This window comes from Leguminivora glycinivorella, chromosome 3, assembly GCF_023078275.1.
Source record: "Leguminivora glycinivorella isolate SPB_JAAS2020 chromosome 3, LegGlyc_1.1, whole genome shotgun sequence".
Taxonomy (NCBI): Eukaryota; Metazoa; Arthropoda; class Insecta; order Lepidoptera; family Tortricidae; genus Leguminivora; species Leguminivora glycinivorella.
Window position 1 is genome coordinate 27,557,255 of NC_062973.1, and position 19,807 is coordinate 27,577,061.

Sequence of the window (19,807 nt, forward strand, 5' to 3'; positions counted from 1 at the left end):
AAAGAAATCTTGTGAAATTACGTTACGGCGAGCGGAAAAGCCGTGGATTTCTAAACCAATAGATATAACAATAAGCGGCCAAAGGCCTACACGTCAAAGCGCGGGTGAGTGTAGGGCTTTATTTTATCTATTTTTTCTTTTAAGTTCTCTTCATTTTTGTTTTGCACCCCGAAACGGTGAAAGTCTTCCTAAGGTGCCGATTTCCGGACAGAACCAGCGCCCTTTTGTCCAAAGAACCCAAACTCACGCCAATCGGGTGGCGGGGAGGTTCTCTGGTACATTTGGTCCTTCGAGCCGGATTTGCGGAAATTCGAGCTCGATTCTTTCGGCGCCTTGGAATATTTTCACCCGTTTCATTTCATCATAATTATATTTCGAGCGGTCGAAATATAATACTCATTTCATACAATTGGGGGGACATTTGTTTTTGAGTTCTCATTTTTTAATATATTTTATGTTTTGACTGGGGATTTTATTTATTACATCTTCGTTCATATCTCACATTTACAATTTCGTCTTTTGGATTTACATTTGCGGCTACCTACTAGGGTATTTTTTGGAAACTAATGTTTCAACATTGAAATTTATTACATAAATTCATTAGAAATTCAATTTCTGTTAAATTTATTTTATCGTTTGACATTTCAAATTAAAACAGTTTGGTTGCTAGGTTACCATATACTCCATATAGGAAACTATAGGACTATTTCGGCTAGGTAACCTAGTGCTTGATTAGCCTTGCGGTTCTAAGAGTGGTTTTAGAAGCTGAAGGTTGGGGGTTCGAACCTCAGCTCAGGTGTGGCTTTTTGTGTTTTTCTAAACATTTATATTTCTTACAAAAGTGGTATAGAGCATTATTTATCGGTATTTGATGCTATTTCGATACAAAATAAAATTTCAGGGGTCTTAAACATTTTCTTAAAAGTTTAAAACATAAACATTTTATAATATATTAAGGTTAGCGGTAAAATCTTAATGTATTATTTGCGGCTTGCGGGTTATATTTAACTTAAAATTTCAAGATTTATTGCGGATTTACTAGTGCGGAACTTTTAATTAAAAATAATGTGTAATTGTTACGTGTAGTTTTCATGTTGTGGTTTGTGTTAGGGTTTGGGATTCTATTGATTATATTGATTTGGGTTACGTATTCAAATACTACCAACGGAAAGATGGCGGCAGCTAGGCGGATACAGTTGTTGCAAATGAAACATCATACAGCGTGTCGTAGTATTGACGTATTGGATGCGTTGGCTCGGAATCCTGAATTGTCTCCAGAACAAGAAAGTGATTTCATAGTCCGGTTTCAAGATTTAGAAAAGGTTTATGAGACATTTACGGAAATGTTTTATGAACTTCAGCTCTCTGCTGCGGATATAGAGAGCTTTGATTTGGAAAGTCATCTTCAGGAGTATGACGCGTATAACAAAAAATACTATTTTATTAAACAACGGCATTTAGGGTTGACTAATTTAAACGCTTCAGCTAACGCGGATAATAGCTGTAGCAGCGGTAACAATAATGACAATCCTAAGAGCGCGCGGAATAGGGCAGTTCTCCCTAAAGTGAAACTTCCTACCTTTGCGGGACAGGTGGAAGAGTTTGTTCCTTTTATGGAATTATTCCAGTCGTTGGTGGGCAATGATGCCACCTTATCGGATACTGAGAAGATGTATTATTTAGCGGGGTCGCTTTTAGGCGAACCAAAGACTTTGACTCAGCATCTATCAGTCACAGGAGATAATTTTTCGGTCGCGATTGATTTATTGAATGCGCGGTATAACAACAAAAGGTTGTTAGCGGATCGTTTGTTGCACAACTTATTGAGTGCACCTCATGTAACTTCTAAGGGGTAACTGGTTTAAAAATGTTTTTGAACACATTGATTGAAAACACAAAAGCGCTGGAAAAGATGGAATTTCCGGTGGATTCGTGGTGTTATTTGCTCTTCTACATCAACTTCCAAAAGTTAGATGGTAACTTGAAGAAACACTTTGAAGACAAGCACGCCGATAAAGAATTACCTACATTTGCGGACCTTATTAAGTTTTTGGAAACTGAAATACGGATTTTGGAATCCAGTGCGGAACCACAGGCCAGTACGTCGGCGGGAAGGCGTATTGGTGGTGGACAGAGCCAGGCGGTAAAGGCTCATGCGGCATTTCAAGGTGCGGGTTCGGCGTCGGCGTCGTCGTGTCGGTTATGCGGAAAAGGCGGACACTTTATTGCGAAGTGTGAGAAATTCTTGGAGATGAAGCCTGCAGCTAGGAAGCGTCAGGTCGTTTCACTTAGATTGTGCTTCAAGTGTTTGAACGGTCATAACATTGATAAGTGCACTTATAACAAGAACTGTTACAAGTGTAATTCGGCTAAACACCATTATTTATTACACTTTGATATTCCGGCAACTGGTTCAGATCGTGAACAACGTTTGACGTCAAACGTGGCTACAAATGGGAAGTCTCACAATTCTGCCTCGTCCTTTCCAAGTGTTCCTGTTGTCAGTGCGCCCTTAACCAGCGGCAATCCAGAAGGTGCGGTTCCTGGAGTCTCTGGATTGATGGCATCACAGGCAATGAAACCAAAGGTGTTACTTGCGACGGCAATAATTAGAGTTCTGGATAGCAGCGGACGCTACCAGGAGGCGCGGGCCTTACTGGACGGAGGGAGCGAGAGCACATTCATATCGGAGTCTTGTGTGCAGAGGTTAGGCTTAGAGCGGTTTAAGCCTGATGACCCAATCACAGGACTGGGCTGTACTCCTATAACCGGTTGTAGGGGAGCAGTTAATCTGACCATGACACCTAGGCTGACGGATCAGCCAGTGCTGGTGACCACGGCTAATGTCTTAAATAAAATCAGTTATAATCTGCCTGGATATTCGTTGCCGGCTCAGTTGGCGGATAATTATCGGGGACTGGATCTTGCGGATGAACAGTTCTTTGTGAGTCGAGAGATTGATATTTTATTAGGTGAGGATTTACTTTGTGACATTGTACTCAGCGGACGCATCAAAATCCATGATAACATTCCACGGGTGACAAAAACGGTGTTCGGACACGTTTTGTCAGGTCCTGTCAATATTGGAGTTTCCCTTCGAGTTCCTTGTGCGTCTCAGGCCTTTTTCTGTAGCACAAGCACAGATCGGATCTTAGAACGGTTCTGGGAGGTTGAAGACATCCCGTTTAAGGCGGAAAATCCTAAAGATCTTGAATGCGAGACCATTTTTAGAGATACCCATTCACGGACTGAAGAGGGTAGATACTCAGCACGGTTGCCTTTTATATCGGACGCCCCTGAACTCGGTAACACTGTACCCATAGCTATGAAGCGGTTTTTAGCCATGGAGAGGCGGCTCCTTGCAAAAGGCAACGAGGTCTTTAGGGAGAAATACACGGAGTTTATGCGGGAGTACGCCGAAACAGGACACATGTCACTGTGTGAAGGGGAACCAAACGACTACGCCAGTGGTAGTTACATTATACCTCATCATGGAATTTTTAAAAAGGATTGTGATAAGATTCGCGTAGTTTTTGACGCTAGTTGCGCATCTACTAATGGTGTTGCGCTAAATGATTGTTTGCATGCGGGTCCAAAACTACAGCGGGATATCGCGGAAATTATATGTAGGTTTAGGCTACATCGTTACGTGTTTACAACGGACATCAGGATGATGTTTAGACAGATTTTGATTGCTGAGGAGGATCGGCGTTTCCAGCTCATTTTCTGGCGGGAGTCCCCAGACTTACCTTTGCGTGTGTATCGGCTAAATACCGTAACCTACGGGATGAAGTCAAGCCCATACCTTGCGATTCGGACGCTAAGGCAGTTGGCAGATGACGAAGAGATGCAGTTTCCTGCTGCGGCACAACTTCTGCGGTCTTCGGTGTATATGGATGACATTTTAGGTGGAGCCGATTCCATAGAAGACGCAAGCAAGTTGAAGCAGGAACTGACGGATTTACTACGCTCTGGCGGTTTTGAGCTTAGTAAATGGACGTCAAGCAGTAAGGAAGTCTTACAGGACATAGCAGAGGAGCATTTAGAAAAACCTCGCAAAATATTTGACAATGCGGATGGGCCTAGTTTCTATAAAATCCTAGGCGTTCAATGGGATTCTAGCAGTGACTGTTTCTCATATCGTACGAAGCTGGATGACACTAGTGGATGTACTAAGCGGTCAATATTGTCAACTTTAGCTAGGGCATTTGATCCTTTGGGGTGGATCTGCCCAGTAATCTTTCAGGGTAAGGTCCTCATGCAGCAACTCTGGCTGAAAAATTTGTCATGGGATGCGAAAGCTCCTGATGACGTAGTTGCGGAATGGCAAGGCATTTTAAAAGATATGCCTCTTATTTCAAATCTGCGGTTGGAACGCTTTATCTTATTAGACGTCAAATCGTGTTCTCTGCATGGTTTCTCAGATGCATCAGAACTTGGGTATGGTGCAGCGGTTTATCTGAGGACTGTGGGACATGACGGAAGGGTCAAGGTTAGTTTGATGATGGCAAAATCGCGAGTCTCGCCGGTTAAATCGAAACTAACTATACCGAAACTTGAATTAAGCGGTGCGGCGTTGCTAGTCAGACTTTTGAAATACGTTGTTGCTGCAATCAGTGATGACCTGACGATAGACGGAATCTTCGGATGGTGTGACAGCACTATCGTTCTCTCGTGGTTGAAGACATCGCCACATTTGTTGCAGACTTTTGAGGGCAATCGAGTTTCTCAGATTATAAATTGCGGTTTAAACATAGCCTGGAGACACTTACCTTCAGAAATGAACCCTGCTGATGTCGCGAGTCGCGGTTGTCGCGCGTCAGTACTATTGGAGCATCCTTTATGGTGGGGACCTCCTTGGTTGTCAGGTGATGCGGAGACCTGGCCCAGGAATATAATGGACAAAGCGGAAGATCCATTACCTGGATTGCGGAAAGTGAAGGTAAATGTTCAGGCCCTGGTCGGGATTGTTGACAAAGATAATATTTTTACGCGGTTTAGTTGTTTAAATATGCTATTGACGGTCGTAGCATATTGTTTCCGGTTTGTCAACAATGCCAGGCCTTTGTCCGAGAAACTTAGGGGGGTATTATCAGTCCCAGAGCGACGGTTCGCTTTGCAGCGGTTAATCAAATTGGTTCAGCAGGAGGAGTTTGCGGATGACATCCACTGCTTAGACCAGAATAAACAATGTTCCAAGCGGCTACGTCGGCTTTTGCCGTTTATTGCGGATGACGGTTTATTGCGCGTTGGAGGTCGTTTGGAGCATTCAAGTTTGTCTTTTCCACGGAAACATCCGGTGATTTTACCAAAATCACATGCTCTAACGGTTTTGATCGTGGATCATTTTCATGTGACCTATTGCCACGCGGGGGCAACGGTTTTGATGTCGGTATTACAGCGGCAATTTTGGATTCTTTCTGCGGGACAAGTGATTCGTACACGAATTTTCAAGTGTATGAAATGTTTTAAAACCAAAGCCAGACCAACAGCGCCGATTATGTCAGCGCTGCCATGGGATCGAGTTAATTCAACTGGTGTGTTTCACACAGTTCAAACTGACTTTGCTGGTCCATTCAGCATTAAGCAGTCTCGTTTGCGGAACGCAAAAATTCTGAAGGCGTATCTTTGCGTATTTATCTGCTCTACATCCAAAGGGGTTCATTTGGAGTGTGTCACTGACCTTTCGACAGAAGGGTTTCTTGCGGCTTTGACACGGTTCACATCTCGACGCGGCATGCCGAGTGTGATACGTTCAGATTGCGGAACCAATTATACAGGAGCCAACAGATACTTAGATGATGTGCGGAAATATTTGGCTTCTGAGGAAGCACAACAAGGGCTTAGCGACGGCGCGGCCAAACAGTCTATAACGTGGCGGTTTAATTCGCCACCGGCGCCACATTTCGGTGGTCTTTTTGAGGCGACCGTAAAGTCGGCTAAGACACTATTGCGGCGCGTCATAGGTGAACAGGTTTTGACGTTTGACGAATTGGTAACGGTATTTACCAGGGTGGAGGCAGTCCTTAATTGTCGTCCTCTATGCCCATTGACCCAAGATCCTAATGAATTGGAGGTTTTGACGCCTGCTCATTTACTTATTGGAAGACCTTTGCTTTCGGTTCCGGAGTACAATTTCGAGGACATTCCGAACTCACGGTTGAATCGGTTTAACTTAATACAAGCTATGTCTCAACGGTTGTGGAGAAAATGGAGTGAACAATACCTCCATTCTCTTCAAATGCGTAGAAAATGGACATCTCCAACTGATCCGCCTCAGCTGGGTGATCTTGTCCTGATAAAGGAGGAGAATTTACCTCCTCTAAAATGGAAGTTAGGTAGGATAGAAGAACTGCTACCCGGCAAAGATGGTGTTGTTAGGGTAGTACGTCTTAAAACTTCTACAGGTAGCCTCACGCGGCCTGTTGTTAAAATTTGTAGGCTTCCTTTGGACGACTAAGCGGAGTTAGCGTTACCAAATTGTTTTAATTTAGTGTTTTATTTGTTTGTTGTTGATAAAGGCTTTAGCCTTTCTCGGGCGGGGGAATGTTTAGTTTTAATACCAGTTTCGGAAAGTTTCTAAATTGTTTACATGTCATGTCTCACTCGCACATCATTTTATCATATATATTTATTTCGTATGGGAAATGGGGCATGCGCAAAAGACGCTTCTTATTATTTGGAACTAAGTTTAAAAATTTTATGACATGAAAGAAGAAAAAGAATATGTCAGAAGATGAAGAAAGAAAATTGACGTTCACGGCGGTGGTGAACTGCGGAAAGAAATCTTGTGAAATTACGTTACGGCGAGCGGAAAAGCCGTGGATTTCTAAACCAATAGATATAACAATAAGCGGCCAAAGGCCTACACGTCAAAGCGCGGGTGAGTGTAGGGCTTTATTTTATCTATTTTTTCTTTTAAGTTCTCTTCATTTTTGTTTTGCACCCCGAAACGGTGAAAGTCTTCCTAAGGTGCCGATTTCCGGACAGAACCAGCGCCCTTTTGTCCAAAGAACCCAAACTCACGCCAATCGGGTGGCGGGGAGGTTCTCTGGTACATTACCTATCGAATAAAATAGGTCGCCAAAAATTTAATTTAAGCTAATGTAAAATAATCTTGATGTAAAAACAAAATCTGAACTTCTGAAATCTACTCAGGCTTTTAGGTACTAATTTTTAAGTTATTTTTTTATGAGATAAGAAGCTTACTTTGATATTAAATCTTATTAGGTAAGTATTAGGAGGCATAATATATCTGACGGCATTTACTTATTTTAAAATATTTTAATAACATAAGTAGTTGAATACATTATGTAAATTGAAAAACTTAAAATGATTGCATTTATTATACAATTCAGCGAATTATCTTAGTCTGACTGACTTTTTAGTCTGTGACAGAAATAACATTGAGAAAATATTATTATAACATACAGGTAAATCCATTTTATGCGTAAAGTAAACAGTGAGGTCAGTCGGGGTAATAATAACGACGAGGCAATTGTAACTAAACGAAATATCTTCCATATTTTACATCATTTGCTGTAGTTCCATATAATATGTCCAGATAGCGTATAAGCTCTTTCATCATTTCACCGTAGATGGTGTTGATAGTCCTAATGATCTCTCTGATCTACACGACCGTGAAGTTTTCGACTAAATTGGTAGTACTATGCGCGTGAGAGACAGCCTCTCAAACATTCCATAAAAAATATGGTTTTAATGTGATTTAACATTTTTTTCAGTACAGATGGTGTTTTTTAACGCACTAGTGCGAGAAGTGGTTCATTATATGCCAGGTCGAAACTTCGGAGGCTCATCTGTACTGAAAAACGTCGTACGATACACGTGCGAAAAGGAAATTCGTAACTCGTGACGATTTAAAACACTCCCTTCGGTCGTGTTTTAATTTATCGCCACTCGTTTCGAACTTCCTTTTTTACGCACTTGTATCGTAATGTACTATTTCTACAGTTAGTTGCATAATTACAAACTTTTTTATGTTTGTATGTACTTCAATCTTCTGATTTTCATGTTTCAATAGTATTTAAGCGATAGTTTAAATTGCCCTCCTTAAATTGCGATGGAGGCTAATTTCGACTATTTGGTAGTTTTAATTGCCCCGCCATATTTTATATGCAAATCAACAACACTAGTGATTAACTCGATTCGAGGTTTTGTATCGATATTAATACCTCATTTAGTGACTCTGGCTCTGGAAAGGGCTAAAAGTATATTTTATTGAACGTCTTTGTGTATTATCGATTATTTTAAGCATTTAGTCCCTTATTGGTCTGATTATGAACAGAGAATAAGGTGTGCGCGGGTACACGGTATGCACCTATAGACACAGTATCGACAGATTTCTAATAGGGACGATTCCCATCACTACTTAGTATGGAGACCAGTTTTAATTACCCCGCTGACATCTTGTAAATGTTTTTTTACACAAACCAACAGACCAACATAAAAATGAGTCTTTAAGTTAGGTTCCTTAAGTTTTGACAAAGCACATGATATAGCACACTCAACGAAGCCTACCTCATCGGAAATGGTGTCTTAATCCACTTACTCAAAGTACTCGAGGGTGGGGGTGGAGATAAAGGGTGGAGGGGGGTGTAAAGGTCCCTTTTTTTCAGTTTTTCGTGAATACGTCTTAAACTGTGCCACGTAGCAAAAATTGTTCTAAGACACAAGTTTAGTAATCTTCAGAAAATTCTCTACAAAAAAAGTATGTACACTTTTTATCTGGGATTTTATGGGGTTCATGAAATATGGAGAGAAAAAGATGGACAGAAAATATTTTTTTTTATAATGCAAGTGTGATGAAAAACATTGTGTGTAACTCGGGAAGTATGAATATTACTAACTCGAGTCTTTAAATCGCTCCGGCAAGCCGTCGCGATTTAACTTACTCTCGTTAGTATTGTTCAATGTACTATTATTGTCCATCCTTTCCCCTCCATATTTCATGAACTATTGATCCCAGATAAAAAGTGTATATACTTTTTTGTAGAAAATTTTATGAAGATTATTTGTGTCTTAGAACATTTTTTGCTATGTGACACAGTTTAAGAGGTATTCACGAAAAACTAAAAAAAGGGACCATTACACCCCCCTCCACCCGTTATCTCCACCCCTACCCCCGAGTACTTTGAGTATGTGAATTAAGACACCATTCTCTACAACTATGCCAAAATTCGCTTATACACGAATTATTTCCCCCGAAAGGCAGTTAAGTGTTCGTTGGGCGTGCTAATATCCGGATTACCAGTGTAAGTTCACTGTAACGAAATTTATTATCAATAGTTGAAATTCCCCCTCGGCGGGATAGTTATAACTATTTCTGCCATTTCATATAAAAATCGTATTTTAAAGTATACGGAATCTTTATTTTTGGACGAGAGCCAGATTAAATAAAATCTAGATAACTAATCTACAGTGTGAAGGCAATCAATTGTCATTAAAATTACCGTTGATAGTAGTTTTAAGCAAAGTTGTACTTTATATTTTACTTTTTTTTTTTGTTGTGAGAGATGGGAATTTAGAGGTAGACCTCTATCGTATCCGCAAGTCAGGACGCCGGGCAGACCTGGGAGGGCTACCCGGGGAAACCTGGGAGGGCTACCCGGGGAAACCTGGGAGGGCTACCCGGGGAAACCTGGGAGGGCTACCCGGGGAAACCTGGGAGGGCTACCCGGGGAAACCTGGGAGGGCTACCCGGGGAAACCTGGGAGGGCTACCCGGGGAACCTGGAAGGGCTACCCGGGGAAACCTGGGAGGGCTACCCGGGGAAACCTGGGAGGGCTACCCGGGGAAATTTATATTTTACTTCAAACCAAATGCAACTTTTATAGGCACGCCCGCGCCAACTCGACGACTGGTCGATGGTCAACAACAGGTTTGGTCTAGTAAGTCGTCATCCCGCCTACTAAGCCTATGGTCCTGGGTTCGAATCACAGTAAGGGCAGACTTCTTGACAGCACTATAGGGCTGTCAATTTGTATAAGAAATAGACTGCGATGTCAGCGTGCAATTGTACATGTATAATAGCGAAACGACGACGTATGGTCCTTACTATTTTTGGCAAAATATAGGACTTATAGTTATAAAATACAGTTCGGTTTGCTTTTCTCGTCATTAAATAAATAAATAAATAAATAAATAAATAAATAAATAAATAAATAAATAAATAAATAAATAAATAAATAAATAAATAAATATTATAAGACATTCTTACACAGATTGACTGAGGCTCACGGTAAGCTCAAGAAGGCTTGTGTTGTGGGTACTCAGACAACGATAATCATTAGACTTATATATTGACCGGGATATAGACCGTGATTACCTTTTTGATTTTTGTCGAGCTCCCGATATTTTTTATTTCAGTTTTCCGTGATCATGATGCATGCAACTGCGTCGAAATATCGGGAGCTCGACAAAAATCAAAAATCAAAAAGGTAATCACGGTCTATATCCCGGTCAATATAAGTCTAATGAAAATAACCGTGAATCATTCAAAACTCTTAACGATAATCATATCGGTCATTGGAATAATTATGTTCCGAGAGAATGGACAGCGCGACTTGAAAAACAAAACTTGAAACTGACCGTTTCTTCTCATTGCTACAGCGAGTTCGGGCGAACTACATTGCTGATTTAATCACCGAGAGTAAAATCTTAGCGCTTTATTTAGGTTTTTTATGAAAACAATATCGACAGCCGATAAATCAAATATCGTTAGTGTTGTGTGTCGACGAAGTGACATCCGTAAATAGTGCGCGAACACTTCAAGTTAATAAACAAGACCGAGTGCGGGTAGTTCGGAAAACTCGCGTGGCTGTCAAGTGTTGATGTCACAGGAGGTTGGAGATCAATTTAAAATGTAAATAATACGCGAATAAGTCCCGATTTAAAATTTATTTAATCGTGAAAGTTTAAATCAGTGTACCACACAGGATGTTTATTTAACAACACGATCAAAATATCATTTTGATATCAACGTACGTTCGAATTGGCTTGTGGACAGAGCTAACTACTAGTAAGCACACTTGGAGGTGCGCCAAACATGCCCGCTGACATGCGACTAAAAGTACTTCAAGAGTTTAAGAGTTCAAAAATAGCTATATTGTTGTTGCTACTTCACATTTTCCAAGCTTTAGCCTTAGGTTAGGCTGTAGGTACGTACATAGAGTGATACAATTAGGTAGATAATGAAATATTTAGGCTATATAACAATACGCGTTATGAGCTTAGTGGATGACATGGGGAAATGCGTATGTATTAAAACTAAAACGCCTACAAATAGAGAACCCGTGTATCAGGGGGCGTAGGCGACGCGAAACGCCGCAGAAATGTAGTCTGGCTCTGTCGCGCCAATACGCAAGAGCGATAGAGATAGAATATATACTACGAAAGAGATATTGTGAGAGTTTCGTGAGCGTTTGTGCATTCGGCTACGCATACTGGTCCCTGGCGTTAAATGTATAAGGCCCACTTATACGAATAATTATTTATTCTATTTTATTCTATATAAAGTTCTGCAATAATGTCTACGTCTGTATGCAGTACGAGACGGGGGTGTTAATACTGCAGCAATGTACTTCTAATACGAGATATTTATATGAAAATGTAAGACTGAGTAAACTAGGCAACACTTTACTGTATTTGTTTGGGTTGCGATAAGTATCAGACTGGTTAAAACACTTAAAACCCGGTAAAAGTAAGAAAACTGATTGAGGTAGAGAGCCTAATATGCGTCAAAAATGACATTTAAATACGATATTAACCAGACATACTTACCAATGTCAAAGGGCCATTATTCAACCAAAAATGCCAGTCTTACTTACTGTCAGATAACTAACTTATTATTACGACATCACTATACCTCTAGAATTGTCTGAATATGGCCGTATGTCTTAGAGACATATTTGGGGGTTCGTTTTTAATTAGTACTGTATTCTTGTATCTGGAGTTCAGTAATACTAAAGGATAAATAAGTATTATTGTAGTAATGTCTACGTCTGTATGCCCCAGCCTTTATCAGACAATGTCCGGTCACGTACATAACAGTACGGAGTGACTAGAGACTCGGCGTCGATGAGCGGAGTTTTAGCGCCGGCAATGAGTACGAGACGGGGGTGTTAATACTGCAGCAATGTACTTCTAATACGAGATATTTATATCAGAATGAAAAAAGTTGTAGTCTTGCAACATTTTACTGTATTCGCTTGGGTCGTGATGAGTATCAGACTGATTAAAACCGGTAAAAGTAAGAAAACTGAGAGAGATAGAGAGCCTGATGACGTGGCATTGATGAACGAAGTTTTAGCGCCGGCAATAAGATGGCAAGAGGCGAGGGTGTTAATATTGCAGCAATGTACTTCTAATACGAGATATTTATGTGAATATATAAGCCGTTCGATTGAGTAGTGTTGCTATTTTAACTGAGTGTTGCTATATTGATCAGAGTGGTTAAGTAATTAGGAAATACTTAAACCCGGGAAAAGTAGGAAAACTGGGAAGAACAGATAAGTATGTAATAAATAGGCTACTAGACTCATATCGAATTTGGCACAGTAAATGATTGTATTTTGTAGTATTTGACATAAAAAATACAATATTTATAGATTTTGGGTATAAAAACTGTATTTTGACTACGTATTTTCGATTAAAAATGTGTGTAGTTTTTTATTTATTTTGGCCACCGAAAACGCCATCAGCGGTGAAGTGACGTCATCGAATTCGAACCTTACTGCATGTCAAAACAATTACTGACATATTGAACTTTATGTCTTCATACTTAAAAAATTCTGTTTCCGAATAGAATGACCTGATGACAGATAAATCTATAGATTAACATGACTGTGTTGTTTTCGCTTGATTACCTAAAAGTATACTTTAAAAATATTTTTTGCTGTTTTTAAGTCACAATAAAATATGGTAATATTTTATTTCGGTTAATTGGACAGTGCTTAATCATATAAGACAGACTTTAAAAAATGGTCAAGTAGCCTATTATGCGTTTAAAATGAGTCTACCTATATACGATATAAACTCTATTATAATAATACACATGTTAGTACATTTATAATTTTTCAACTAAAAACATTCTCTTGACAATATAATTTTAATATACCTAATCGAGTGACATGACTATGAAATTTTTTAATATTATTAGATTATTCAGATAATATTGAAGATATGTTAAATACTTATATGTGTTAGCTCTTCCGCAAAAAACGACCAACAAAAATAAATTCACCAAAACTAACGCAGTCGCAGAAAGTCCCCGTTGCAACTGCACCAACTAAACGCTGTAGCGACAAGGTCGTGATTCGCCTGGCGTCTCTATTGGCACAATAAGCACGAGGCACGTCTGTTCGCCCTTAATGATCGCTCGATATGCTAAACTTATAATTTTGTAGCCTGTCTCGCTAGGTTTCAGAAAGTACTTAAAATCTGGAAGGATGACGAGATACAACTTAACCACAAAATAAAAAAAAATTGAAAAGACCCCCGACAAAATGGACCGGCCGATTTCCATGAAACACGGCTAAGAACACTCTCGACCAATTCAGCTTTTAAACAAAAAAAAACAAATCTAAATCGGTTCATCCTTTCGAGAGTTACGATGCCACAGACAGACAGACACGTTAAACTTATAACAGCCTGTCGTTTTCGAGTCGGGGGTTGAAAATGTTCATGTAAATAGACTCATATTTTAACATATTTATTGTCAGCAACACAATACATTTATCTTTAAGTTCTTACAAAGCGTACCTACACAAATGGTGACAGATAATTATGTATTTGACTACGATCGATTTTTTTATTTACAAATAATGATACATTAACATTTTCCCGTAATACAGCATTAATTAGGGTAGCGACTGGTTAAAAATGAAAGACATTCGTTCAAACTAAGTTTTTACTTCAATTACCAAGCGATGTGAAATGTAGGAGGTACCGGAGGTAAATAACAAGACAAGACTGTGGTGAACTCTGTATATTTGACTGAAGATACATCGTGTTTATATATAGTAGGATATTATCTAATTATCTATTAATGTGGGAGTTATCATGGTATCTATTCCATGATACTATGTTCTCATATTTCAAAGGTTAATTGGTACTTGATACTTGATACTTTATTATCTTATTGTTAATCTAATGTTCTCTAAAGGTTATCAATTTAAGATGTGTGAGTGTATGACGCTGCTATGACTGTGACCTCACTACAGCTTTCCCCTTTTTTTTAGGGTTCCGTAGTCAACTAGGAACCCTTATAGTTTCGCCATGTCTGTCTGTCCGTCCGTCCGTCCGTCCGTCCGTCCGTCCGTCCGCGGATAATCTCAGTAACCGTTAGCACTAGAAAGCTGAAATTTGGTACCAATATGTATATCAATCACGCCAACAAAGTGCAAAAATAAAAAGTGGAAAAAAATGTTTCGTTAGGGCACCCCCCCTACATGTAAAGTGGGGGCTGATATTTTTTTTCATTCCAACCCCAACGTGTGATATATCGTTGGATAGGTATTAAAAAATGAATAAGGGTTTACTAATATCGTTTTTTGATAATATTAATAGTTTCGGAAATAATCGCTCCTAAAGGAAAAAAAAAGTGCGTCCCCCCCCCCCTCTAACTTTTGAACCATATGTTTAAAAAATATGAAAAAAATCACAAAAGTAGAACTTTATGAATACTTTCTAGGAAAATTGTTTTGAACTTGATAGGTTCAGTAGTTTTTGATAAAAATACGGAAAACTACGGAACCCTACACTGAGCGTGGCCCGACACGCTCTTGGCCGGTTTTTCAAGACAAAAATAGTTCATTACTTAAACTATTTTTGACTTATGTTTATGTACTTAATTCTATTGATTATACATAAAATTTTTGTTTAACATATTAAAATAAATCTTAGTACTTAATTGTAAGTGAAAACATTTTTACTCGATTTTCTTATGTATAAAAAAAATCCTACTAAATGTATCTACTAAATTTTAACCAAATTGGTGTAGTGATTGAGGCGCGAAAAGGTAACACGCAGACAACTTGTAATTTGTTCTGTGCAATAAAGTGTTTACTATTATTTACTACTACTACAACATAAGAGACAAACGAATGTAAGTACAATAATAATTTAGATCATAATAATATTATTCTGTATGATTTTTCACGTTTTCCTTGATGTAAATAAATATTTGGAAACACGTGTACAAATAATAAAATTGTACGACTTTTTCTGCGAAATGTATTGTGTAATGGAAATATAAGGCTTTCATTGGTTAATAATATACACAATTTGGTCTAAATTTAGTAATAATATAATGTCGGAATGTTTCGCCTGTTTTCCTCTGCTTTGAAAATATCACATCATTTCTAGAGACAAATTTAGGCGATTTTATCGTATGAAAATGCCAGAAAAACAGGGTGGCTAGCCGAATGGCACAATCGCTCACGAAACGCTCACGAAACGAAGCGCTAGTAGATATATATCTCTATCGCGCTTGCGTATTGGCGCGACAGAGCCAGCGGCGTATCGCTTTCGTTTGGCGTCGGAGAAATGCCATTCGGCTACGGGGCCTGAAGTTTCAAATTTAGCTACGGATCCTTTTCATTCGTTTTATAAGCCCCCGACGCAGAAACGATGGGGTGTTATAAGTTTGACGTGTCTGTCTGTCTGTGGCATTATAGCTTTCAAACGGATGAACCGATTTAGATTAGTATTTTTTGTTTGAAAGCTGAATTGTGAGTGTGTTTAGTAAAACGTCCCACTTTGTCGGTTACCATTGAGGCAAGATTTACTTGTATCTTCATATGAATTAACTGACAAAGCGGCTTTATAGCAATCGACAAAGTGGGACGTTTTCCCGTGCACACTCACAATTAGTCGATTCTTAACCATGTTTGATGGAAATTGGTCCAATATGTAGGGTTTTTTTTTTTTTTTTCAAAATGAAAATTAAAATGTTGTGTTCTGCAAACACACATCGTAGAAACGAGTCAAATAAACACACTTTCCCAACCTTTCTGCAACAGTCGGATAAACCGTCAGTTACATCACGGCTCTAAAAATTAATGGGGTAAAGCGCCCGCCGGACCCGATAACACCAGTTCTTAACGCAAGATTAAACCTCACCCTCCGTCCGCTAACCGGCTGAGTTACCTTATTTCATCTATACTGCTTTCAGTCGGGAGGTGTTGAGTCATAAAAAGTAATTGTTATTTAAAAAAATATGACGCGAAAAAAAGGAAGCAACCAATGATGGGCGATAAATAACATGGTTAACCTTAAAGGTCACAAAGAAAATTGTGCCATACGTTTTTGCGGCTCTATGAATGGATCGTATGAGATGGTTCCTTCGATGGATAACTTATTACTTTTTTTTTATACTACGTCGGTGGCAAACAAGTGTGGCCCGCCTGATGTAAAGCGGTCACCGTAACCTATGGACGCCTGCAACTCAAACAGTGTCACATACGCGTTGCCACCCCATCAGAAACTTGTACATTCCCTTTTGCTGTGTTAAGTACACAGCAAAAAGGAGTGTACAAGTTCTAAGGAGGGTTCGGGTTGCCGACGACTCAAAGGACAATAAACGGAACAAGTTAGTTCCGTAAGTCCTCCCGTCATCAGCACACCGCACCCTCGTTGAGCTCTGGCAGCCTTACTCACCGACAGGAACACAATACTATAACACAACACTTCAGGTGAATCAAGACTGCAAATTCGGATAATCCGATATTGGGGAAACTGATATTGATTATATAGGGATTAGAAGTCCAGGTATTTAAGACATACGGGGACTGGACGAGGCATTGGACATAGTACGGCGACTCTGGACTTACGGGGAATCAGACAAACAGAGACCGGACGTACAGGGGATTGGACATTCGAGGCCAGAATCAAAGTAATTAAGCCTGACGATCTATTGCAAACAAAATTCCCGCGATTACGAGATATTTCTTCCTTGGTTATTTCATGTGGACACACTAGAGTCTGAGTCACTATCCATTAGGCCAAACATATATTTAATAAAAAATGTATTGAGTTTTCGAGCATTTTATACTTAAAAAAAATGTATGAATCTTCATATTTGAAAGTTGTGTCTAAGTATCTCAAAGCAGATATTTAATTTCCAGCCGTTTTGCAATAGCACAGAGCGCTCATGCATGATAGAAACTGTCAAACGAATAAATATTATATTTTTCTAGACAGTCGTTACACGTAAAGGATTCCCTGTTCAGATATGTATGTACTGAAATACTAATACAAAAATAGAAAAACCGGCCAAGAGCGTGTCGGGCCACGCTCAGTGTAGGGTTCCGTAGTTTTCCGTATTTTTCTCAAAAACTACTGAACCTATCAAGTTCAAAACAATTTTCCTAGAAAGTCTTTATAAAGTTCTACTTTTGTGATTTTTTTCATATTTTTTAAACTTATGGTTCAAAAGTTAGAGGGGGGGGACGCACTTTTTTTTCCTTTAGGAGCGATTATTTCCGAAAATATTAATATTATCAAAAAACAATCTTAGTAAACCCTTATTCATTTTCAAATACCTATCCAACAATATATCACACGTTGGGGTTGGAATGAAAAAAAAATCAGCCCCCACTTTATATGTAGGGGGGGTACCCTAATAAAACATTTTTTTCCATTTTTTATTTTTGCACTTTGTTGGCGTGATTGATATACATATAGGTACCAAATTTCAGCTTTCTAGTCCTAACGGTTACTGAGATTATCCGCGGACGGACGGACGGACGGACGGACGGACAGACAGACATGGCGAAACTATAAGGGTTCCTAGTTGACTACGGAACCCTAAAAAAAGGAATTAACGAGTTGTAGAAACATTCCAATAGAGAAATTTACTTTTTGTAAGTAGATAGTTATGTAACTACATTAACTAACCTACGTTTTTTTTTATACTACGTCGGTGGCAAACAAGTATACGGTCCGCCTGATGTAAAGCGGTCACCGTAACCTATGGACGCCTGCAACTCAAACAGTGTCACATGCGCGTTGCCATCCCATTAGAAACTTGTACACTCCCTTTTGCTGTGTTAAGTACACAGCAAAAAGGAGTGTACAAGTTCCAAGGAGGGTTCGGGTTGCCGACGACTCAAAGGACAATAGACGGAACAAGTTAGTTCCGTAAGTCCTCCCGTCATCAGCACACCGCACCCTCGTTGAGCTCTGGCAGCCTTACTCACCGGCAGGAACACGACGTTCATATATAAACACTACGGGTAGACAGAGCAAATTATTATATTTTTAAATTAAAGGAATAACAAAAAAATCACACCGGCAGGACTCGAATATGTGACCTCTGTCCTTGCCGGAGCCATCGCGCTTCCAACTGCACCACGGAGGCCCCGAAGGGTCGCAGGTTCGAGTTCTGCCGGAGGTGTGAATTTTTCCATTTTCCCTTTAATTTAAAAATATGTAATATCGCTCGCAGACGTTTCTGCATGATAAAAAACAAAAATAGAGATAATTAAATTGCTCACGTTTCAAAGGTAACATTTGCTAATTAAAATTTGAAATAAATCGAAATTGTGGTTATTACCACAGCTGACTTCTACGACGCCAACGGTAGTGTATGTCGTCCTTTTTTCCAAGCCACTGATTTCCATCATTTGTGAATTGGACCAAAATGCCATAAGTATATTATTTTAAACTATTTTTTTAACTTTGACAAAATTAATTAAATTAACGTCTGGAGCGTTTGTTTGCTCTCATTTAATAAACTTTCTAGGAACGAAGAAGAATATTACATTTCACGAATTATCTCAAATATTCGAGATAATGAAGGGCACTTAGAGAAATTGGGCATCGCGGGCCTTTGCAAATTAAGCGTTTATTATTTACTGTCGGGACGAAGTAATCAAATCTAGTTGATAACGTCAAGTTCATAAGATAAACATTTTGAAATAAAGTATAGCGAGCAAACAGTACTGCGAATTTCAACTAATCTAAAGATTAATATATAATGTGCTCCCACCATCGGTCGGCATTCCCTGAACACCAACACAACCTCTATCTCTTTGAAGCAAAAGTGAATAATCTACTAAGTACTGAATCGGTGAGCTTCATCTTAGACTGACTTCACTTTCCATCGTGTGACTAGGGTCAATCACCGACCATTCTAGTAAAATAAACCGGCCATTGCGAGTCGGACTCGCCCACCGAGGGTTCCGTATCCGTACAAACTTTCAATAGTTAAAATGATCTCATGTTTTTCAGTATACCTTTAAAGACTTGACTAGAATAGCCCCATCTCTCGGTGAATTTGCTAATTTGCGTGACCTGTATAGTATGTTGGTTTTTCAGTGATGATTATTAAATTTGTAATCTTAACTGATTTTGACATGGTTTTTACTTTATTTGAAAGAGAACATTTTACGTAAAATCTCGTATTTATAATTATAAAGTACGATGTATATCAGATATATGCAAGGGTGATTAAATTAAAAGTTAAAATTAAAAAAAAAAAAATTATTAAAAAAAGTTTCCATGATACAAACACGATTTTATTTTTCCTGTAATAATGTTTAGTCAATTTTTCATAAATTTTCGTCAGTAAACTTCGGAGATAAGAGGGGGGAACGATTTTTTTTATATTTTCCTTCATATTTCTTTTTTTTTTACTACAAAAAATATATAACAAATAGTTTTGATATGTACAGTTTGAGCTCTTTCTAACAAATAATACTTTCAGTTAGTAGAGATTAACAATGTTCATAACTATTCGAAATTTCAAGTCGGTAGCATAAGTAGTTCTCGAGATATTTAGTAATGT

The 19,807-nt window shown here is 39.0% G+C and overlaps 1 protein-coding gene across 1 annotated transcript; it reads left to right on the top strand.

Annotated features, from left to right (window-relative positions):
- Positions 1–1,867: 1,867 nt before the first annotated feature.
- LOC125224973 lies at positions 1,868–9,988 on the top strand. The gene is made up of 3 exons (XM_048128491.1): positions 1,868–5,273; positions 5,781–5,966; positions 9,534–9,988. Exons 1-3 carry the CDS (start codon positions 1,868–1,870, stop codon positions 9,986–9,988), a joined length of 4,047 nt encoding a protein of 1,348 aa, XP_047984448.1.
- Positions 9,989–19,807: the final 9,819 nt, after the last annotated feature.